At 44.6% G+C, this 22,254-nt stretch overlaps 3 protein-coding genes across 5 annotated transcripts; 2 read left to right on the top strand and 1 right to left on the bottom strand.

Annotated features, from left to right (window-relative positions):
- zgc:113184 (uncharacterized) lies at positions 1 to 3,261 on the top strand. Of its 2 annotated transcripts, none has more exons than XM_029693702.1 (4): positions 1 to 289; positions 1,660 to 1,788; positions 1,927 to 2,309; positions 2,386 to 3,261. In XM_029693702.1, the coding sequence occupies exons 2-4, from the start codon at positions 1,677 to 1,679 to the stop codon at positions 2,563 to 2,565; spliced, it is 675 nt and encodes a 224-aa protein (XP_029549562.1). In that variant the 5' UTR covers positions 1 to 289; positions 1,660 to 1,676; the 3' UTR covers positions 2,566 to 3,261. The 2 variants fall into 2 exon arrangements, with proteins under 2 accessions (XP_029549562.1, XP_029549561.1); XM_029693701.1 differs by lacking the exon at positions 1 to 289 and adding an exon at positions 333 to 783.
- LOC115150422 (NGFI-A-binding protein 2) lies at positions 3,205 to 11,454 on the bottom strand. 2 transcript variants are annotated; one of them, XM_029693699.1, is made up of 8 exons: positions 11,175 to 11,451; positions 10,880 to 11,013; positions 9,212 to 10,129; positions 8,935 to 9,068; positions 8,159 to 8,210; positions 7,390 to 7,504; positions 6,356 to 6,541; positions 3,205 to 4,738 (listed from the first exon to the last, which is right to left on the bottom strand). In XM_029693699.1, the coding sequence occupies exons 3-8, from the start codon at positions 10,118 to 10,120 to the stop codon at positions 4,641 to 4,643; spliced, it is 1,494 nt and encodes a 497-aa protein (XP_029549559.1). In that variant the 5' UTR covers positions 10,121 to 10,129; positions 10,880 to 11,013; positions 11,175 to 11,451; the 3' UTR covers positions 3,205 to 4,640. The 2 variants fall into 2 exon arrangements, with proteins under 2 accessions (XP_029549559.1, XP_029549560.1); XM_029693700.1 differs by lacking the exon at positions 6,356 to 6,541 and having other exon boundaries at positions 10,880 to 11,454.
- A 4,001-nt stretch (positions 11,455 to 15,455) lies between these two features.
- LOC115150421 (dnaJ homolog subfamily C member 14) lies at positions 15,456 to 21,875 on the top strand. Its single transcript, XM_029693698.1, has 7 exons — positions 15,456 to 15,838; positions 16,454 to 18,015; positions 18,304 to 18,410; positions 18,967 to 19,086; positions 19,314 to 19,474; positions 19,926 to 20,031; positions 20,856 to 21,875. Exons 2-7 carry the CDS (start codon positions 16,714 to 16,716, stop codon positions 21,175 to 21,177), a joined length of 2,118 nt encoding a protein of 705 aa, XP_029549558.1. The 5' UTR covers positions 15,456 to 15,838; positions 16,454 to 16,713; the 3' UTR covers positions 21,178 to 21,875.
- Positions 21,876 to 22,254: the final 379 nt, after the last annotated feature.

Below are 22,254 nucleotides of genomic sequence, written 5' to 3'. Positions count from 1 at the left end.
AGATATGCATTTCTTTATGCCAGATGGCTGTTGCGGCTGCTGTACAGATATAGACGTACAGGAGGCTAATTAGTTAAATTTTGATCAGAATATTTTCTATAAAGATAAGCATTATATTGTTAGATTAAATGAGTAACTCTGGTAGGCCTCAAACAGACTTCCTCACCTTAAATTCAACTGACGGAGTCAGTTGGAGTGCCGCGACGCACTGCCTTCAAGAAGTTTACCCAGGACACTCCTGACCTGCAAACCAACATTATATTTCATAATTGGGTACAATTAGGTTAAGGTAAGAGTCAGTTTTAGATGTTGGTTAGTCATTTTACATGCGTATACTTATCGAGATTCCCTAAAAAACACACCTCTTCGATACAACTACGACCGGAAGTGGCTTTTTCGTAGCAGGTTTGGAGAATTTAAGCAGCAGGTTAGGATAATTCGATTCCTAACCTGCTATAAAAAGCAACATACGGTCGTAACTATATCTAAGTTGCGTGTCCTTATCTTATATACTCTGCCTTTTTCCTGCAACAACTCAACTTCTCTGTTGTGCTCATCTCATTGAAAGTTCAACAATTATCCGGTTAATTCTATTCATAAGAACAGTTTACGAAGAACAAGAACAACTTTTCCTGTTCCTGTTTCGGGGGTGATTTTGTTTCACTGGTAGGCTACAATCAACATTAGGACAAGTCCTCTGCCTCTTCTCAATACATGAAAGATATGAAAGTGTGTTCAACGTGATATGCCGTTGTGTCATTGAGAAAGACCACTCGTATGATCGTAAGTTATATTAATCTTAACCTTTGTCAGTTTAAGTGCGTCCACGTCTTGAAAATGCCTGTACTAAAATGATTAGAGTTGACTTTATCTCACAAGAAATTCAATCAATGAAAACAAAGTATGAAGCTAGGGGAACAACATGCTTTGTTTTCAACAATATAAGTATGTTATTTAACATTTAATGGACAATCAATAGTATATGCAGGTTTTCAAATACAGCTGTAATAAGTTTTCACAAAAATCATATACACTTCAACATGTGATTGAAGTGGTAATTTGTAGGCTGGCTGTATCAAACATGAATGAAGCTTTTACATTACCTTATTAGAAAGCCTGTACAAGACATGCACATGTAATGGAATTGACTGTATTTTCCTGTTATGTTATGAATTCCTTCTGTTTTATGAAGTGTATGAGTTCCTGTACAGTTTACAATTCTCGTCACAAATAGAATATGCCTCTTGAAAAAGACAAATGTGATTTTATTATGCCTGAAAACAAAGGCGTTTGATAGGTATCAGTTGTATTTAGTACATTTAGAGCCAAGTATTTTTAGTTATACTGTAAAAAGTGTTCAGTGATTTCTGTGTTTGACTTTGGACATAAAGAGACCCCACAGATGTTTTGTATGATAGGGCCCCATTCTCTCCCCTTGACTTGGTTCCCTTTTTCCTTATCACTTCCTTCTTTAGACTCAAGTTGAGGGAGGGAAACTAGCCCTTGCACACAACTGACGATAGCATAACATGCTATATATAGTATGTTACACTCACAGGAGCAGAAGTCCCACCACAACATTTATTTTTTGGACACGAAGGTGATCATTTTTCATGTACATTGTAATGTATGGGTCTCTTTTTCAATGGCTTTGTAAAGATCCCTATGCTGCTGAGATGGAGGAGGCGTACACAGAGCTGTACAGGGAGTTCCTCCGACTGCGCTCGCTATGTCTGAAGCAGGCTGCTCTACTCCAGCAACTCACAGAGACACTGAGGAGACAGCGAGGTCACTCCCATCTCCTTTTTATATGATAAGAAAATCTGTGAATTCAGTGCGTACTGTATATACAATATCAATTAATCTAGTAGGCTACAAGACAGTCAAGATGTTTGACAGACTTTTAAAATATGGTTCCTTCCTTAGGAGAAGCCCCTGTTCCTGATGGACAACCCAGCGTAATGGCATCAATCCCAGTCCAGTGCACCCAGGATGGCCTGCGGTCTCTCCCTGCACAGCCAGAACCCCCAATGGTACCAACACACAACCCTGCTGCACATCGTGGCGGTATAGTCCTATCTGGGACCTTTGGCTCACTCTCTGATCTCCTGGAGGGGGATTTGGGCAGACTACGGCTGGACTTTGCTCATCCAGGGACAGAGAGGAATGAGGTCCTCAAAGCCGCCCCCCTCAGGCCTCTGGATCTACCTGGGGGTAATAATGGAGAGGTGGCACCCTCCAGTGTCTCTGGGGACTCGAAGCAAGCAGGTCGATTTTGGGGTGATGATACGACCCGACAAATGTTCCGGGTAGGTTTCTCCCCTTGAATTCATATTTATGTTTTATTAGACTTAATCATTTGACTAGTCCCCCCCCCCCCCCCAGATGCCCTCGGCGTGTGGCTCCTTCTTGGACAGTGAGTTCCTGAGCCAGACCAGGGGAATGATGCTGATGTCAGAGGTGGCATTGCAGTCTCAGGTGTGTGAATTCTGCAGTGCTGTGTTCCCTGGCTACACCACCACCAGGGGGGACTTCCTGCGCCACCTCCACACACACATCAGCTAAAACTCTGGTTCCACGTTGATTCAACGTCATCGCATTGATTTTTTGGGGGTTGAAATGACATGGAAACAATGTTGATTCAACAATTTTTTTTTTCCCATAGGGTTAATATGTTGCCACAGTGATCAGTAATTTGCGCCATATGGGCCCTGGTCAAAAGTAGTACACTATATCATAGGGTGCTATTTGGGATGTAACCTTGGTCTTTCACAATCAAAGCAGCGATGCAAAAGCACACAGCAGAACTCCTCAACGAGCCACCAGATTGGCAGCTATATCTCGCTATATTTAGTCTGCTTTCTCATCATGGTGGTGGGGGGTGTGCAGACTCACATGGAGTGAAAAGAGGGTGACATCACAAATACAGGTGAGTCATGCAAGCATCGTTTGTGCAGGATTAGCACTCAGCACAGAACTGGAAGGAACAAACAACTTGACGGCGGTGATGATGATGGTGGTGGTGATATTGGGGGGAGAGTGGGAATGTCTGTTTGGACTTAGTGCTTTTCTATTAGTTCCCTAATTGCTGGCAGCATTCGAATGACGAAGGCTTATTCAGCCTTATCGTACATTTGACTCTTATGCTCCGTCAAAATGGATTTCCTCAAAAGGGGTGCAACAGATGGGGCCACAAGATTTTTAAAACAATAAAATAACATTTATTGAGATTTAACAAAATAAATAATATTCTGTTCAACATAACAAACTGAGGTTGTTTAATGCTTGTGAGGCAGGAGGTTACAGTTTAGGTACCTCATGGTAATAATGTGTGCATCCCAAATTGCATTCTATTTCCTCTATAGAGCACCACCAATAACCAGAGCCATATGGGCCCTGGTCAAAAGTAGTTCATTATATAGGATATTGAAGGCCTTTTGGGATACAGAAAATGAAATGTCCTTGATTTACCCTGATTTCTTAATCATCCAAACACCTTTCTTTTCAACATTCATACCCAGTAACATCTGATGATGTTTTCTTAAAAAAACAAACCGTTAATTATCCAAAACTCCATAGTCAAAGAATTTAGTGTTTAATATGACATACATACTGTATAAAAAAATAAAACATTGGGAGATGATCATTCGTCATTGTTACCTAAGTAATTGCCTCAAGTAAGAGTTATGCAAATGATTGTTGCTTGTTTAAGCCTTAAGTTAAATCAAAGAATGTTGAGTTCACCAATAAATCTAATCTAAGGGCTCAATAATATTAACATATTAACATCCAAACCCACCTCTCCAAATGAACATAATCTCAGTGGGTGTCAGTGACACTTGCTGCAGTATTGGGAGGAAAAGGCCTCAACCTGATTATCGTCTCTGTACACATATATTTCTGTTCATCACCTAACTATCAAACGGTCAACACTCGAACGAGTGACACTTTGCAAACCAAGCTTTAACGGCAGTGTCATTACAGATACTTATCCTCATCACAAGTCCTTTCTCAGTTACAACCTTGTATCAACAGAACAAAAATAGCACCAAAAGTTAGTCATGATATCAACATTTTGCATCCATTGTCCCGGGGAGGAGGGGATTATTGGGATTATGTTCATAGGGGACAAACAGACATTGTCACATTATGTGACAAACCTCCCACAGTTGTGTAAGTGTTACAGTAGTCCTGTGGAGATGTGGCTAATGCCCCCGGAGGGCTGTTTGGAGGGTTTGGGCACTATATACAGAGGTAAAGTTGTAAAGCACCTGTCTCTCAATTTCAGTACTGGAGGGCCATAGTATTTGCAGGTTTAGGATGTGTTGCCTCTGCCTGAACCACCTGATTCAGCCAATCATGGGTTCTGTCCCAAATGGCACCCTATTCCCTATATCATGCACAGCTTTTGACCAGGGTTCTGATCAAAAGTAGGGCATTATGTAGGGTGCCATTTAGGATGCACATTTGATTTAGATTGGAATTATTTATTCCACGTCCCCTCCCCCCTCCCTGTACTACTACTACTGTTAGTGGTTTAAGTACAGATGGAAAGCCTGCTGAGTTTGGCCCTCCGGGATTGAAGGTGATGAGAGGCAGGGTTGTTGATGGGTTCTCAGGATGATGAGTGGTTGGTTTTACTACTTTCCCCCTTGGTCCGAGTCATCTTTGGTGCTGCCAGGGCTGCTGCTCCTGCACACAGCTACTGAGCTCCTCCTCTCCGCCTTAGCTTCAAAGTCTGGAAGAGGAAAGATGAGGGCTGTTAGCCTATATGCCCGACTGAGACAATATGATGACAATACATTATTACTCCCCTGAACCTTTGAGTGCTTGCTATGGTCAACTGTACACCAATTAATGCATACTAGATTGGTTAGGGTCATAACTTTTACGAGTACTTCACTTACTCAAAGTAATAAAACTGGAAATACAACAACACCATTCAACTATGGTAGCAAACTTTTTAATATTTGAAATGGAATATTAAATGTCAAGGGTTTTGTCTGACAGAATGAGAGCCCACCTACAGGCTAATAGGATAACACTGTAGAGGGAGTAGGTGCAGTTAAAGTATAGTCAGAGGAGACAGGTCGTGTTGAGTGAGTGAAACAGAAAAGGAGAAGGAAACCAAGGTGAGTGACAAGAACAAAGGACGACGGAGGGGAAGTGAGAGGGAGACTGACGTCATAGAGAGATGAAATGGTTGTTTTTCCCCCTCTACTTCTTAAGTAGAGGGAGAGGGAGAAAAAAAAGCCTGTGCCATTTCCCTGCCCACAGGTTTTTATTTTGGTTCTCTGTCGCTCGGTGAGTCAATGCAACGCCCCTCCAATTACAGCCCACTCTTTCGCCCCCTCCCTCCATCCATCCCGCCCTTCAGCCCACATGCCTAACACATTGTGACGTCAGCTGGTGGCGGAGCGAGGAGGAAGGGGGGGGTCTGTTTCTACCGCCCCACAGCACTTCCTCTGCCCCTCCTGCTATCATTCTCTCTTTCTCCCACTCTATCTTCTCCACCCTGCCTACTGTGACAGCCTAGTGCTACGGCACAGTAGTTTTATTAACATCTGAATGGCTGTACCTTTAACATTTGAATGATGCGTGATAAGATGTGACAGGGGAAAGTACAATCATTTGAAGTGTCATAATCAGTTATTTACATATGCTACTAGACCTCATGGCAATTTGACATCTATGTCAATTTTCAGTATGGTTTGTAGCTGATAGGCTACCTCCTCCCCTCTCTATCCCCCAACTCATTTTCCTTCTCTCTCTCTTCTCCAGTCCCAGCTAGTTAGAACTCAGACCTGGCTAGTGGGAGGAATCACAATAGAGATTCTGACTCACTTGGGTTCAAAACGAAGATCCTTGAAACAGTCTTTAAATAACGGTAGCAAAACTCTCCGGCCTTTTAGCCCTACCTCAGTTTCTATTTGTTATCAATGTAAACGATACTGGCTACAGGGACAGTATGCTAAAGTGATAGTTCACTTCAAAATGTACGTTTGTTAAAATAATTCAGGCCTCGAAAGTGGTTTAATATCAGGATGAGTCAATGTGCCAGTCAATGTCCCACGCCATCTGTTGTGTAGCTTTAGTGAGATTTGGCTGTATGTCTCAATCTCAAATTAATGGGAAAGATAGGCACCGTTTAAAAACGATGAAATGAGATGGTGCATATTTCCTATTCATTTGAGATTGAGACGTAGCCGAATCTATACAACAAATGTTGTGAGACAGAGTCATCTCAACATCAGAAAAATCTTTTAGGCCTGAAAAATTCAGACTATCACTTTAAGAGTGTTAGTATGATAACTCTTGCATGATAATGTTTGTAAGCCATTATTCAGAAAGTCACCTGTGGTATGTGTCCCCTCTGACCTAAGGCTGACCTTGCCAGCACGGTCATGTGACACCATCCTAGCCAATCGAAGCCCCTCATCCATGAGCGTTTGTTGCATGAGATGGCGATTCCAGTTGGCAGGTATGGAGGTGTCGGTGGGGGGGCGGGGGGATGGAGATTGGTTGCACTGTGAGCCTACGTCTAAGACAGACAAGGTTAGGTGTGAATGCCATTTTGAACCAATCACATATAGCTGCTTCTTGACAAGGCTGAAGCTGCTGGTTTGCGTCCCAAATGGCACCCTATTCCCCATAGACGGTTTGGTTGATTAGCAAAAAAAAACGACACGTGCGCAACTATGGGGCAAAAAAGATGGGGTTGGCATAGATTGTTGACATGTAAATACATTTTAGTCTCTAAATGTTTATTAAAAACATAAATAAATTTGCACAATGAGTACTTGGTCTCTCAAATACATCGTTACAGTTGTTGATTAGCTAGCTAGGGAATTTTAGCCATATTAGCATAAACATAAGTCAAAAAGCCTCAAAAGAATACATGGTATCAATAACAACATACAAAGAGCTGAAACGAGCCACTTACAATTCCCCATATGGCGGCAGCTTGACATTGTTGCTAGTTATTTGACCGTTCAGAATCATAACACCACATGGCTTTCTGCCTCATCAATGCTCACACATTTTTTGTGACGATGTCAGCCAACCTGTCTATTGGGCTACGGTCAAAAGTAGTGCACTATATTGGGAATAGGTTGCCATTTGGGATACAACCTGACACTACAGAAAACATGAACTATTTGTGCTTGATTATAAATGGTGCTTTAAAGTCAGTGGGGCTCTGTGACATTTACAGAAACACATAAAGAATGTCTGGGAATGGAATGTGATTAAGTGACACTGTACAAGATCAGTGCTAAATGTGTTCAACAATTACTGTATATACTGTACATGCTAGACTTACTTGACTTAAGCCGATATACATGCTAGTGTTACTAAGAAATAATATTTGGATCTGGACACCGTACATACCTTGTGTTAGGCTGTCCAGACTCTCTCCTGATAGGCTGTCCTCGTCAGCCCTCTGGGACACGCCCTCTGACCCCTCAACACCATGGAGGGAGGACACACACTCTGACACTATCACCTGAAACACACACACTTAACCATTAAATACACAAAACATCTCAAGCACACACTTCCACACTATCACCCGAAACACACACCAAAACGTAATATTGTGTGTATTACAATGCAATTACTACTGAAAAGTACCTATGGTATAAATTGATTTATAAACTGGGTGGTTCGAGCCCTGAATGCTGATTGGCTGACAGCCGTGGTATATCAGACCATATACCATGGGTATGACAAAACATTTATTTTTACTGCTCTAATTACATTGGTAAACAGTTTATAATAGCAATAAAGCACCTCAGGGGTATGTGATATATGGTCATTAAACCACGGCTAAGGGCTGTGTCCAGGCACTTCGCTTTGCGTCATGCCAAAGAACAGACCTTAGCCATGATATATTGGCAATATACCACACCTCCTCCGGCCTTATTGCTTAAATATAGTAAAGGACAAATTGAATTGTAGCCATGGTATAAATTACAGCAATTTATTCCCATTACAGCTCATTCATTGTCTACCGATGCCGTATCCAATACATTACCAATATTATGTTGACAAAACGGCTTTTGTACACCCACAATAACACATTTAAACAAGAGTGAGATAGAGTTTGGTATAGTTTTACTCTTTCCTGTTAGGGGTTCAGAGACTTTAGCCCACTCACCTCATTTTTTACTCTCTTTTGGGATGGTAAGCTGCAGTCATCTGCACTTGATCTGTAATAAGAGAAGGTATAATAAAGTAAAAAGGCAGTAAAAGAAGAGCAAACCTCTTGTGCAAACCCCAGGATTCAGTTGGTCCTGTTTTGTTCATTAGCAAGTAGTAGCTCACTATATCCAATTACAATATAAAAACTGATGTTGAGTAACCAAACCTCGAGGCTATTTGTGACTAAAAGTAAGCACATACATTATTCATTGAGTTTGAAAGATATTTTTTTGTTATTGATTATATGAGACGCTTGAGTGTTTGAATGTGCTTTCATTTTGTTGGTTACACAGTATGACTTTGTTTTTAAACTGATGCACTGACTGCAGTGCTGTCTGACTAATAGCATGACCTTGGCTAGGCTTAGCTATGTGTGCTGTGGGAGTTCCCAGCTTTCCCTCTGTTCTATACACCCACCTCTCTTCGCCCCTATGCTGCCTGCAACCACATAGTAGTTTCTCTAAGATCATATCTGGTTGAGAAAAGGAATCATATATTCTCAAGGCAAAGCAGAACATAACATTTGAATTTCTGATATCGTAACTCTCTCTATTTGGGTTTCTTTGTCTGCGTCCCAAATGGCACCCTATTCCCTATGTAGTGCAATACTTTTGACCAGGGCCCATAGGGAATAAAACCTAGTTATAGAGGAAGAGACAGAAGGTGAGAGGGTGGGATGGTCATCAGATTGGGGTAGGGAAGACCCTGAACTGCGCAGGCTCGTGCCCTTACCTGGCATGCTTGAGTGTGGAGGTGTAGGCGCATTCTCTCGCCACCTGTCTAGCCAATGAGAAGAGCTCTACCCGTCGCAGAAGCAGAGCATTGTCACGCATACAGAACTGTGCAGCCGCTTCATTGATGATCAGCTGAATATGAGGAGGACATAAAATAAGGTGAAAGGGGAAAGAGAATGCTAGAATGATATGAACAGCATGATAAAAAAGAAGACAAGGCTCAAGCCTCACACATCCTGGTACACAGAGACCTCTAGTAGTGGAAACACTCTTACCTCGTGATGTGTGAGCTGCTTGCCCTCCCTCCTCTTGGAGTCGAAGCGGCCGTAGATGAGGCTGTACTTACGGATCTCCTCCTCCTTGGACACATCCTGGGGTGCCATCTTGAAGATGTGGCCCACCGTCTTGGCCATCTTCTTGTTCATCCTCAGCAGTGTCTTCACCTCTCTGGGGTCTGACCTGGGTAGGGTCCTCAGGAGCCTATCCACGCTCTCCCCCACTGCCTGCGCCGTCTCCCCATCCAGCTGGCCCCCGGGCCAGGCTGAGAGGGCTCCCGGGGAGAGGGATGAGGAGGAGGCCGGGGGCGTGGAGGGACCTGGGGGACGAGGGGGGAGCAGAGGTGGGCTGGGCTGCTCCTCGTCCACCCCTGAGGCTGAGGCGCTGTTCCCGTCCTGTTCAGGGCTGAGCCAGTGGGGGTCCATTGGGGACAGCTTGTCCCTGTAGTGGGTGTCCTGGGGCTGCGGTGAGGCCTGGGAGCAGGGGCTTCTGGGGCTCCCGCTGTGCATAGGAGTGAGGCATGCCCTGTCCTCTCTGTCACACGGTGACCCTGGCTGCCCGTTGCTCAGGGACTTCCTGAGTCCTCCGGCAGTGGTCCCGCTAGCACCCGTCCCATCAACCTTGAACAGAGGGATTCCCCCCAGGGGCACGTTGGCCAGGGGCTGGTTGAAGATGGCTGGGTTGGCCGCCCAGTCACGGAGGGCCTTCTGCAGACGGCGCACGTGCAGTGGCTTGGTCGCCATGCCGACCAGCGCCATGATTTCCAAGAACTCGTCCTCTGCAGCCTCACAGAGCTGCTGCACGTCGTCGCCACCCTGCTGGATGAAGGTGTCGTAGTAGGCCAGCAGGTTGGCCCTCTGCAGCACCCGGTACAGCTGCAGCTCGCCCAACGTGCGTGGCAGAGACATGGCGCAGGACTGGAGGTGGGAAAGAAGGAACAGACCGGAGGAGAGTTACTCAAGAGTCTTAAGTTTTAATAAATGGCTCATCAATCAATGGAAGGAGTATTGTGTTGTGTGTACAGAATGCTTTATTAATTTGTTTGCTATATGGTATAATCTATATGTATTGTTATTTCAGGTTATGTTTTCTTTGGAATGTTAGCAATTTTCTACCAATCTTTTTGTGGTGTAGTGGTAACTACTGCTGTGATGCAATATCTGGGAACAGATGTCTCATAAGAACACCTAAAGTCCATATCCATCAGATGTCTTGTATAAGAAGACAAAGTCAATATCTTTTAATTTTTTTAATAAAAATTACTAAATTAGAGACTTATACTCCAATAGCCTACTTTTCCTGATAGTATATTATTATTGGTGATAATCTTTGGCAACATTTCACATGTGGGTGCCCAACCCTCTATACCTCAAATATGCAGGATGTGTACGCATGGTATTATTGGGGAAATGTAGGCCTACAGTTTAGAAATGAACAATGTTTTATATCTTATTCAAGTTGTGAGAATTAAAAATAGTTTGTCTATTCTTATGAGACCCGAATTTGATGGTACGAAAACAATAATTGAAAAACTATGACAATAGTATTACACGCACATCCGTCCAAGCCCAATAACAGACAATGCATCGATCTATGGAATTACACACGCATGTAAAATGTAATATTTCAGCATAAAACATTTAAATGACTCCAATGTAATCTCTTACCTCGTCCACGTCGTCCGACGGCTGGATTGGCAGAGGAGACCCGCGCTCACTGAGTGACGGAGTGGTGTCTCCAGCAACAGAATCCAGTTTTCGCGCAATATGTGCCGCCTCGTAATAGGCTCGATTATTGAATGCTAAAGGTAAATGAGCAAAAGCCTAACGGTTATCGCACTTTTAACCTTGTCGAAAGTCCCATCCAATCCCGTTAAATTGTTATCAATGAAAGGGGTGAGACAAACATTTTTTTTAAGAAACGTGATCAACAGAGCTATTGTACGTAGCCTATTGTAAATACCTTAAATGTATTTGTATAATCGCTCTCTTTCCCTGTACAGTCGTTTTCTTTCTCACTTCGGAGTGGTGTTGTCATCAGCTGAATCCCTGAGCATATCGTAACTCGTCTGGATTCGTTAGCAGATATCCTCCCCTGACGAACCGTATTGGTTGCTGGCTGCCTTTTTGCTGGTTGTGTGGGTGCGAGAAACCTGGGGGCGGACTGCAGCACGCCATCTGACCGAAAAAGAGCTTTCCTCTCCCGGTAGAGAGGCGGCTTTCAAATTGGAGATGTGGGAGGCGGGGGCTTGAAAGGCTGAGGTTTGCTTATTAACCCTTTCATTTTCTGATTTTGTCTGCCCACTTCGCAATAAGATGCACCTGTCTAAGCCTATACAATACAAACTGAGGACCACATAGACTACCATTCTGGTCAGTCACATAAATGTGTGAGGTGAGCTGTATGATAGCCTATGCTGATAATAGCTTAACCTTCGATTTAATTCATCTCCCTTTATTGCACTATATGAGTTATTGATATTGGGTGCTGTTTCACAGATACATCGTATTGATATACAGCGCAGTCGTGTAAACAAAATGGACATACAGTAATAGCCTTGTGCGGCAGAATCATCAAGTGGGTGGCAAGTGGTGAAGGACTGTTTCCGATCGGTTGGGTAGATTCTCTGCATGACGCATAAGATAGGGGATTCCCCAATGATGCAACAGGCATCACTGTGAATTTGATGTACAGTAGTCCTACAGCGTTGCAGGTTTGTTGTGATAAATAGGCTATCTTAAATTAATTGAACAAAATCCGAAGTTCATTTTGCGTAAATGAATGGCATTTAGGCTCCAACATGTCTGGCCATGATTGTTTTGATTGGTTTAACTTGGGACGAATTGGTTAAATGGTTTATTTTGAGTAGGCCTATATGTTCACCACAGCTGTGTGATTTTTCACAAAGCACCATTGTCTCTGTGTCCTTCGGGTCACCATGTAGGCGTTGAAGCATGCTGACACACGTTCTATCTGCGCCCTCTCAACCAAATAAGCAATCTTTTTATTTATTTATCAAAAGCTGTGTGTGTGAAAAGAAAGTCTAGATGATTAATGAAAACTAAACTATAGGCTTCACTATTTCTACTAGGCTGAACAATTTTTATTAGGCCTACAGTGCATTCGGAAAGTATTCAGACCCCTTCCCTTTTTCCACATTTTGTTACCTTACATCCTTATTCTAAAATTGATTACATTTTTCCCCCCTCATCAATCTACACAAAATACTCCATAATTACAAAGCGAAAACAGGTTTTTAGATATTTTTGCTAATTTATAAAAATGTTAAAACAAATACCTTATTTACATAAGTATTCAGACCCTTTGCTATAAGACTTGAAATTGAGCTCAGGTGCATCCTGTTTCCATTGATCATCCTTGAGATGTTTCTACAACTTGATTGGAGTCCACCTGTGGTAAATTCAATTGATTGGACATGATTTGGAAAGGCACACACCTGTCTATATAAGGTCACACAGTTGACAGTGCATGCCATAGAAAAAAAACAAGACATGATATCGAAGGAATTGTCTGTAGAGCTCCGAGACAGGATTGTATCGAGGCCCAGATCTGGGGAAGGGAACCAAACAAATTCTGCAGCATTGAAGGTCCCCAAGAACACAGTGGCCATCTCTTCCTAAAGCTGGCCGCTTGGCCAAACTGAGCAATCGGGGGAGAAGGGCCTTGGTCAGGGAGGTGACAAAGAATCTGATGGTCACTCTGACAGAGCTCTAGAGTTCCTCTGTGGAGATGGGAAAACTTTTCAGAAGGACAACCATCTCTGCAGCACTCCACCAATCAGGCCTTTATGGTAGAGTGGCCAGACGGAAGCCACTCCTCAGTAAAAGGGACATGACAGCCAGCTTGGAGTTTGCCAAAAGGCACCTAAAGGAATCAGACCATGAGAAACAAGATTCTCTGGTCTGATGAAACCAAGATTGAACTTTTTGGCGGGATTGCCAAGCGTCACGTCTGGAGGAAACATGGCACCATCCCTACGGTGAAGCATGGTGGTGGCAGCATCATGCTGTGGGGATATTTTCCAGCGGCAGGGACTGGGAGTCTAGTCAGGCTCAAGGGAAAGATGAACTGAGCAAAGTACAAAGAGATCCTTGATGGAACTTGCTCCAGAGCGCTCAAGACCTCAGACTGGGGCGAAGGTTCACCTTCCAACAGGACAATGACCCTAACCACACAGCTAAGATAACGCAGGAGTGGCTTCAGGACAAGTCTCAGAATGATTTATTTAACCTTTATTTAACTAGGCAAGTCAGTTAAGAACAAATTCTTATTTACAATGACGGCATACCCCGGCCAAACCCAGATGATGCTGGGCCAATTGTGCGCCACCCTATGGGGCTCCCAATCACGGCCGGATGGGATATAGCCTGGATTCGAACCAGGGACTGTAGTGATGCCTCTTGCAATGTCCTTGAGTGGCCCAGCCAGAGCCCGAACTTGAACCAGATCGAACATCTCTGGAGAGACCTGAAAATAGCTGTGCAGCGACGCTCCCCATCCAACCTGACAGAGCTTGAGAGGATCTGCAGAGAAGAATGGGAGAAACTCCCCAAATACAGGTGTGCCAAGCTTGTAGCATCATACCCAAGAGGACTCAAGGCTGTAATCGCTGCCAAAGGTGCTTCAACAAAGTACCGAGTAAAGGGTCTGAATACTTATGTAAATGGTTTATTTAAAAAGTTTTTTATTTGTAATAAATTTGTAAAAATGTCAAAAAAACTGTTTTTGCTTTTTCATTATGGGGTATTGTGTGTAGATTGATGAGGAAAAAAACGATTTAATACATTTTAGAATAAGGTTGTAACGTAACAAAATATGGAAAAAGTCAAGGGGTCTGAATACTTTCCGGATGCACCATTCACTTTCCTAAAATTCTTATAATAGTAGGCCTAATTGGACCAGAGGATTCAGATTTTCTTATGAATAAGAAATAATGATTGCCCTCTTAAAATATCAGATTGACTGTAGGTCAAATAAAGGCGATTCTGAGAGGTCTTCTACTTCTTGGTCTTCTGAGGCAGAGGACATCCGTACTGTGTTCAGTCCGTCCCACTTCCTTTATATCCATCAAAGGATGTCATGCACCCCAAAAATTGGAGGGGGCAAGAGTTACGTGAGGATGGCGGGGGGTGGTCCGGAGTGTGCTACATCCCCCATCCGTGAATTGGATAATTTAGCATTTTTCACCTGAATCAGCTTTTTTTTCTTCAATCTAGAGCCATAATCATTAATCACTTAATTCTATGTAACAAAATATGTTCTATTTTTCTGTATATCTAAGCATACCTCTTGAGCTGTATCCTCCTGACTGGTGGTTCTTTTTTTAAAGAAACAAAATATGCTTCTGTATTGCTGCTCAAATCTGGGTAAAATATGAAAGGAATGTGATTATTGTAAAGTACATCTAGTTATTTCTAAAGTCTACCAACCTTGCCAACAGGCATGCCAGCTAAGATAGTTAGACAAGCTAGATACTCTAACTGATTGATAGCCTAAAATGGCTTCATGGTAGCTAGTTATGAGGTTGATAGATTGGAAACCCACAGGACAAATCTGAGGGGGCACGTGCCCTCGGTATCCATCTCCAGCCTAACTAACTAGACACTTGGCCTGATCAGACAGCTCAGCGCTTCTGCCCTTTTCTGTCCATATAAACACATGGATGGGCGGAAGAGGCAAGGTAGGGAAGGAGCAAGGAAGGAGCGCGTGGTCAAAGAAAATCCCCTGTCTGCCTGTCTTGATTGACAAGTCCCCTGGAGAGTGAGCTGTGCCCCTGCCGGTTTTGGGCCCCTCTTTCCTCCCCCAGACCTCCCCCCTCTGCAGCGGAGAGCCCCAGTTGATATCGCAGCCGCCCACACAAACTACTTGCACACACAAACACACACACTCCTTGAGGAACACACAGCATCCGGAATGGGCAGAAATAGGCTAGAGAATGCAATGCATCCAGGGAGTGTGTAGGTGGGTGGAGAAGGCAGACATGAGAGAGTGGATGGTGTTTGAGAGTAGGAAAAAGTGACTGCATGATATACATGTTTACATTGTTGAATAAACAATGACTTGTTTCGTTAAAATAGGAAGTATGCCAGACAATAGTTTGCCTTTTACAATTCTAGTTTTTTTATTATTATTTAGTTATTAGGCCTAGGCTTCTTGAAGATAATACAATTGTAGACCCATGTAATTGTTTTGATATAAAGAGAAACCTGGTGATTAACGTTACATTCAGTGGCCAATAAAAGTTCATTCGGAACATTTCTGCCTCAAATTTGTTCTGGCAAGGATAGGGTTAATACAGCGGAAACGAGGTTGTGGTTTGTTTCCCTCGGAAGTGAAAAATAGTAAGACAAACAACAAGGACAGCGTTAGCCAAGAACAAAATAAGAAAAAAATAATATTTGAATTAGGAGAAAGAACACACTCTACAAATACAGGATAAGAATAGTTTGTATTCACAATTCAATAACTAAATGTTCTTTCTACGAGAAGAGTTGATCAGTTTGCCACATTTGGTCATTTTATAGGAGCGACGCTAACGTTACAGGGCTGAAGCTAGCCTACATTGTGTCATCTAATCTTGCCTTCCCTTTTTACGGAAGAGAAAGGTGAGTTGCGTTGGTTGTCATCTTTCCCAATGTTATTCCAGTCAGTGTTAGCAGTGAAATAGCTAAAATAACATTGTCAACAATCCACCGTTAATATTATTACAATTACATTAGCTAGATAGCTATATACGATCAAACTAATGTTGTAAGCTAGTTAGCGTTTTAGCTACGAGACAGCTAGCTATTCGTCTCGAGACAGTTGGTCATTTTGTTCGCAATGGTGACGACATAATTTATTCGCTAGAACCTAACATTGCCCCAACTATCCTCTGATATCCCGACCCAGTCATTTCTTGTAGAATAAATTAATTGCATTTCTAGATAGTTAGCTAGTGCAACTGCTGATAAACCAAACTCTTTAGCTAGCCATCTGGTTATCTTTTCAAAATGTCGGCGCTGCGGATCAGCTCGTTGAGTGGATATTGTGGTCATCAAATAGGAAATATTGCCAATAACATGTTAGAACTTTGACAACAACAACGATTAATGCAGAAACTCCACATCCCGTTTGATTTCACTTTTCGGTGAACTTTAGATTAGACCCCTAGTTCTGGTGCTTGGGAAAGTGAACGTGTTACAGGTAGGCTAATGTTTAAACTTGCGGTCTCTCCACAGGCAAGAACCAGATACAAGATGAGGCCAGTCGGGTCCAAGGATTGTAACGATTGATCCTTGATTCAATGTCTGCATTTGGTAGGGTACCTAGGACAATGATGCCTGCCATTGCAGTCTTATTCAGCTGTCCTTGTCTGACTCTTTGGCCTTGCTGAGGTGTGGTGTCGGAGAAGGTGCGGTCAGTGAGAATGGATCCAGGCCCCAACCTGACATGACACTGGATACTTTTTTGGAACTTTAATCAAGAGACTGGAAGGAAGATGGAGAAAGAGGTGGCTGAGAGGGCGGTGGAGATGAAGGGAGAGACATGGACTGTAGAGGCAACTGAGGAGAGTCCTGAAGAGCTGCCCTCAGGTGTTCCTCTCCTCCCACCTTCAACCGCCATGCCCGACCAGTGGGAAGTCAGAGGAGATGAGGAGGAAACTCAACAACCAGTTCCCAATAAGGACATGACTGACTATATCAAAGTTACCCCTCAGGATATCCAATCCCCAGTCAACCAGGAGGACTCGGAAGATGTAGAAGCAGAAGATTGTGGGATTGCAGAGGACAATGAGGTCTCTCTAAGACAGGAGGGGGTGGAGCATGTGGAGAGAGAAGGAAATGAGGAGACAGAGGGTGGAGATGAAGAGGAGAGTGGAGGCGGAGGGAAGGAGCCAAGCATAAACGGGGAGTCAGGCTGGAGGAACTCAGGGGCCGGAGGGAGGAGAGGCCGGTCCCGGAACAGCGGAGGAGGAGGGGGGGCAGCCTCGGAGCAAAACACTCAGGCTACATCATCATCCTCGTCCTCCTACCTCCCTAAAGGTCCCCTGTCGTCGGGTGGCGGTAGGCACAAGCAGACCCGGAGGCGCAACCACCACCATCAACAGGGCCGGGGCCGGCGGCGGACGGGCACCCAGCTGGCCTTGGCCTTCAGGGAGCTGCTGTCGGAGTCGCTCAGCCCCTGGTGCATCTCCTGCATCCACATGGTGGTGGAGGTCATTGTCACCATGACCCATCGATGCGGGGTGGCCGTGGAGGTCGGAGGGGTGGCCATCTACGACCTGGGCTCACAGATGCTCAACAGGGTCACTGACGTGCCGGGGATGAAGGCAGATGCCCAACGCGTGCTGGAGAGGGTGAGATGCGCCGGGGCGGTCCTGGTGGATAAGAGTGTTCGGTTGGTGAAATGGGTCAGGAAGGCCTGCCTAACCTGCTTCGGCCTCCTCTGTGCCGTGGTGCTGCTGGGGTTCCAGTGGGCCCGGTTCACGCTGGTCCAGCTGGGCGGGGAGAGGGCCCAGCGGTGGTGGACGGCCATGCAGGACTCCAGGGTATGGAGGAGGGTGGCTTCGCTGGTGGAGAGGGTCAGCAGCTGGTTCAGGAGGAGAGCCACCCAGGTGCCCCCCTTCACCCCGGATTCTCCTGGTGGAGCATGCAGATACCAGCCTGGGAAGGAGCTGGAGAGACTGCTGGCACTGGCTCAAGTCCCTGAGGAGGAGCTGGACCCTTTTACAGTGCTGGGGGTGGAGGCCCATGCCACTGAAGCTGAGCTAAAGAGGGCCTACAGACAGCTGGCTGTCCAGGTGAGCTTAAGGGTGCAATGAGATGTGCATTATATCTTTTGAATACATGTGTATAATAAAAATGTCTGGAATTCATCAAATGGAGAGTGTAGCGATTATAGTCAAACACAAGCCAAGGCAGTTTTGCACTTGGCTGTGCATGGCTGCATGCATCTTTTTTTATATCCACAATATAAAATGTAATCAGAAAATGACTAGAAGTAGTCTCTTCCTTAGTTTTTCACTCTCTTACATCATGTTTTCTGCTCTGCCCTTCAGTTTGTCTTTCTTTTTTCCTTCCCTTCTCAGGTCCATCCAGACAAGAACAAGCACCCGCGTGCTGGGGAGGCCTTTAAGGTGCTGAGGGCTGCCTGGGACATCGTCAGTAACCCAGAGACACGGCGGGAATATGAGCTGTGAGTAGAAGACACACAAGCTACTGGACCAGTACTTATATCAAATGCAAGAAACCATGATCACATGACTTTACCTTAAACAAAAACATCTGAAGTTAGAACTCAGGCCTCTCACAATAGGATTACAGATGGAGAAGCATTCCTTAACTGTGGTCCTTAGATTACATTTACATTTTAGTCATTTAGCAGACGCTCTTCTCCAGAGCGACTTACAGTAGTGAATGCATACATTTCATACATTTTTTTCCCCCCGTACTGGTCCCCCGTGGGAATCGAACCCACAACCCTGGCGTTGCAAACACCATGCTCTACCAACTGAGCCACACGGGACCTTACCATGTTATAGTCAATTTAAAGGCTTGTGGGATGTTTAGTTTAGTTCCTTAGTAACCCAGACACATGGAGAGAATACGTGATATGAGTAGAAGACACACAAACTGGACTATTACTTAATTCAAATGCAATAAACTGTGATCAAATGACTGCACTGAAGGCCGGTGGGATGTTTGATGTAGTTGATATGGCTTTAACTTTTGTTCCCCTGCTCCTCCCTCAGGAAGCGCATGGCGAAGACGGAACTCTCCAAGTCGATGAATGAGTTCCTCACCAAACTGCAGGATGACCTGAAGGAAGCTATGAACACTATGATGTGCACCAAGTGTGAGGGCAAGCACAGGTAGATCACTGACTGAATTAATATCTGTAATATCTGAATGTATTAATAATATCTGTATCATACTTTTATAACCAGACTATTGTGAAAGTGAGGGATTGGAATAGTAATATAATTTACCTACCCTGACTACTCCCAATCACTAAAATTGTATTCGTACATTTTGCTGCTGACAAAATAATTAGTTACATACAAAAAGCACAGGCCCTGACTCCTCCCTGTGTGTGCAGGAGGTTTGAGATGGACCGGGAGCCTGCGGAGGCTCGGTTCTGTGCAGAGTGTAACAGACGCCACAGCGCCGAGGAGGGAGACCTGTGGGCCGAGTCCAGCATGCTGGGCCTACGCATCACATACTTCGCCTGCATGGATGGCAAGGTCTACGACATCACAGGTACTGGCTTGACTATGACAGTTTTTGAGAGCATCAAAACTGTAATGCATTGTGGGTACATTTTGACTGACTGATCTAAAAATAACATTGAGAAGTTATTTATGCTGCACGGGGATTTGTAGATCAGTCAGTCTGCAATCGCCACTGTCGAACAAGCCCATTGCTTTGACAAGCTGTGTAATGACACCCACATGGATAGTTAGGCTCTCATCTATGCTAATGCAATACTTCTTTATGTATTGACTTAATGATGTTTCTGTTTCATCTGTAAACTAAAAGCACTCTTAACAAGTCAACTGACAGGCTCAAGAGCTCTACAACTAAATTGAATTCTAAGCTGCTAAATAATGTTAAGACACCTAAAGTCAGACTGACTATTTCTCCTCCTTGCCGCTTGCTTCAGTATTGTCACATTGATTAATTTGTCACCTTTTCCGCTCCCACCTTTCAGAGTGGGCCGGCTGCCAGAGGATAGGAATCTCTCCAGACACACACCGCGTTCCCTACCACATCTCCTTCGGATCCAAGAACAACAGCAACTCCACGCAGCGCCACAGGTAGGTCCCAGGGCACTGAGGGTTGCGTTCCAATCTAATTCTCCTCCTGAAGTTTGCGCTCGTTAACTACTCCACACGAATGTAAAATGATTGTGTTGGTGTATGCATGGGCTAGAGGGAGTTTCCATATACCAGTCATATCCTTTCAAATCCATGAAGGGAAGGGAACAAGTGCATATTTCGTGAGAAAGGAGAGATTATTGGGACACAACCTAGGTGTTATGTGACCAACCGTCTAAAAGACCACAGAGGCCTAAATTAGATTGTTCTCTGAAATGCCATTACGCTCTGGTCAGAGCAGGTGCTCCTGCATGTGAAAGAGTTACATATTTGTAGAGAGAGATGAGTTTTGGAGCTCCAGATTATCAAGCATCTCTGATGCTTGTGAATGATGCCTCCTCTTGGCCAAGGCAAAAGAGAGAACAATCTCAATGTGACTTGCATCATAGTTAACTATAGGCTAGATCAGGGATGGGGGACTTTGATGGTGGTGGGGCCACAAAAAATGTGAACTCATTATGAGAGGCCGCAGTTGCTCGCGGGTCTGTGTACCCACATGAGACTCCGACTGAGTTACTTTTTTGGGAGGGGGGGTGGATTGGTCCAAGGCCATTCGGCCCACGTGCCCCCGGTTGCCCATCCCTGGTGGGCTAGATGGAAATAGAATGAATGTAACAGAATGAAAGGCTATCCAAGGCTCTGATGGTTTTTTGTTTGTCCCGTGAATGAAACTCAGACACAGAGTGCTCCTTTTTCTTGATTTTCCTGGAGTCACCCGTTGAATGTTTTATTTTTTTATGTAACTGTCCTTTCATGATCTCCAGGACACCTCCAGGCCCAGAGCACCCTCCTCCAGGCCCGACCAACCCTGCTGACCTGCAGGACTTTTTCAACCGCATCTTCCAGGGGGGACCTCCCCCTGATATGGCTGCCAACGGGGGTTTCTTTCCCTCAGGACCGCCCCCCCATCACCCCTCTGGTGCTGGACCGGGACCTAGTGGACCTTTCTCCCCTCCTCCACCTCAGACTGGCTTCTTCATGCCTCCTGGAGGGCCCCGGCCAGAGCCCAGCGAGACGTGGGCTGAGAGCGGAGGCAAACCTCCGCCCCGCAGGAAGAAGAAGGTCCGCAAGCCCTTCCAGAGGTGAGAGCGGCCATTGTTGTGACACATCGTAGCAACACAGGGACACTCTACACATGGCCATGTCTGTCTCTCTTGCTTGTCTGCCAGCGAGCCCGGACCTCCCCTTACTGTACATGAGTCGAAGGATCACTCGAACTCAGGAAGATTCACACTGGTCGGGGCTACCACACGAATCAATGACTGACAACACATAGGTCCCAAGCCAGAGATGAGACTGGACCATGTATAAGAAGAAGAAACTAACTCAGTTTAAGTATATTTGGGGTAAGGAGGTGGCAGTATTTTTGCTTCTCCCTCATTTGTTTTCTTTGATGAAACAGCTGTAGCCATGCCACTGAAATCACAAGCCCTTTTTGCTTATAATGCAAACACAATTCCTTAGGTCTTACTTTCCTGCACAATTCTGCATACACGATTGCATCATTACATGCCATTGGACTCTTTTAGTCCTTGAGACTTTTGTGATACATTTTTGGGGATATGGTAATGTAATATTGCTTCAGGTCTCTGTGCATTTGTGTTTAAGAGGGACACGGCTAGAAGAAGCCAATCAGAATTGATTAATTTCTGAATTTAACTGCTCAAGCTGAATCCTGGGAGAAGACTGTCTCCAGTGAGAGGGCTCCTCTGCCTGTTACTGCTTGTACACACCCTTCCTTCCGCCTGTTGCCTTCTTTGATAAATTGTTAGGTTATCATTTGAGCAACTGCTTTTCTGCCATTTTTATTGCTTTGAATGAAGTTAGAGCGAAAGTTTGTCACCTAATTTATATTGGGAAGTAGGTTTGTGGGGAATTCTTTTGCACCTGAATTAGAGTGCAAGTATGCTCCCTGCCAAACATAGATACACTGCTCGTTGAACATCTTATTCCAAAATCATTGGCAATAATATGGAGTTGGTCCCCCCTTTGCTGTTATAACAGCCTCCACTCTTTCACTAGATGTTGGAACATTGCTTCGGGGACTTGCTTCCATTCAGCCACGAGCATTAGTTAGGTCGGGCACTGATGTTGGGTGATTAGGCCTGGCTCGCAGTCTGCGTTCCTCTTCATCCCAAGATGTTGGATGGGGTTGAGGTCGGG

This window comes from Salmo trutta, chromosome 16 (assembly GCF_901001165.1).
Source record: "Salmo trutta chromosome 16, fSalTru1.1, whole genome shotgun sequence".
NCBI classification, from domain to species: Eukaryota; Metazoa; Chordata; class Actinopteri; order Salmoniformes; family Salmonidae; genus Salmo; species Salmo trutta.
Note: the sequence above shows the minus strand (reverse complement) of the source record. Positions and strands in the feature narration are given on the sequence as shown.

What these genes read in the sequence shown, in the direction of transcription:
- LOC115150422 (XM_029693699.1), bottom strand. Translation starts at nt 10,120, where the DNA reads ATGTCTCTGCCACGCACGTTGGGCGAGCTGCAGCTGTACCGGGTGCTG. An exon ending in AAAAGAGAGTAAAAAATGAG is followed by an intron (nt 7,505 to 8,158) that starts GTGAGTGGGCTA and finishes TGTGTGTTTCAG; the next exon opens with GTGATAGTGTCAGAGTGTGT. An exon ending in AGAGGGGACACATACCACAG is followed by an intron (nt 4,739 to 6,355) that starts GTGACTTTCTGA and finishes TTCCTCTTCCAG; the next exon opens with ACTTTGAAGCTAAGGCGGAG.
- LOC115150421 (XM_029693698.1), top strand. Translation starts at nt 16,714, where the DNA reads ATGGAGAAAGAGGTGGCTGAGAGGGCGGTGGAGATGAAGGGAGAGACA. An exon ending in ACACGGCGGGAATATGAGCT is followed by an intron (nt 18,411 to 18,966) that starts GTGAGTAGAAGA and finishes CTCCTCCCTCAG; the next exon opens with GAAGCGCATGGCGAAGACGG. An exon ending in AAGTGTGAGGGCAAGCACAG is followed by an intron (nt 19,087 to 19,313) that starts GTAGATCACTGA and finishes CTGTGTGTGCAG; the next exon opens with GAGGTTTGAGATGGACCGGG.
- zgc:113184 (XM_029693702.1), top strand. Translation starts at nt 1,677, where the DNA reads ATGGAGGAGGCGTACACAGAGCTGTACAGGGAGTTCCTCCGACTGCGC. An exon ending in GACACTGAGGAGACAGCGAG is followed by an intron (nt 1,789 to 1,926) that starts GTCACTCCCATC and finishes TTCCTTCCTTAG; the next exon opens with GAGAAGCCCCTGTTCCTGAT. An exon ending in CGACCCGACAAATGTTCCGG is followed by an intron (nt 2,310 to 2,385) that starts GTAGGTTTCTCC and finishes CCCCCCCCCCAG; the next exon opens with ATGCCCTCGGCGTGTGGCTC.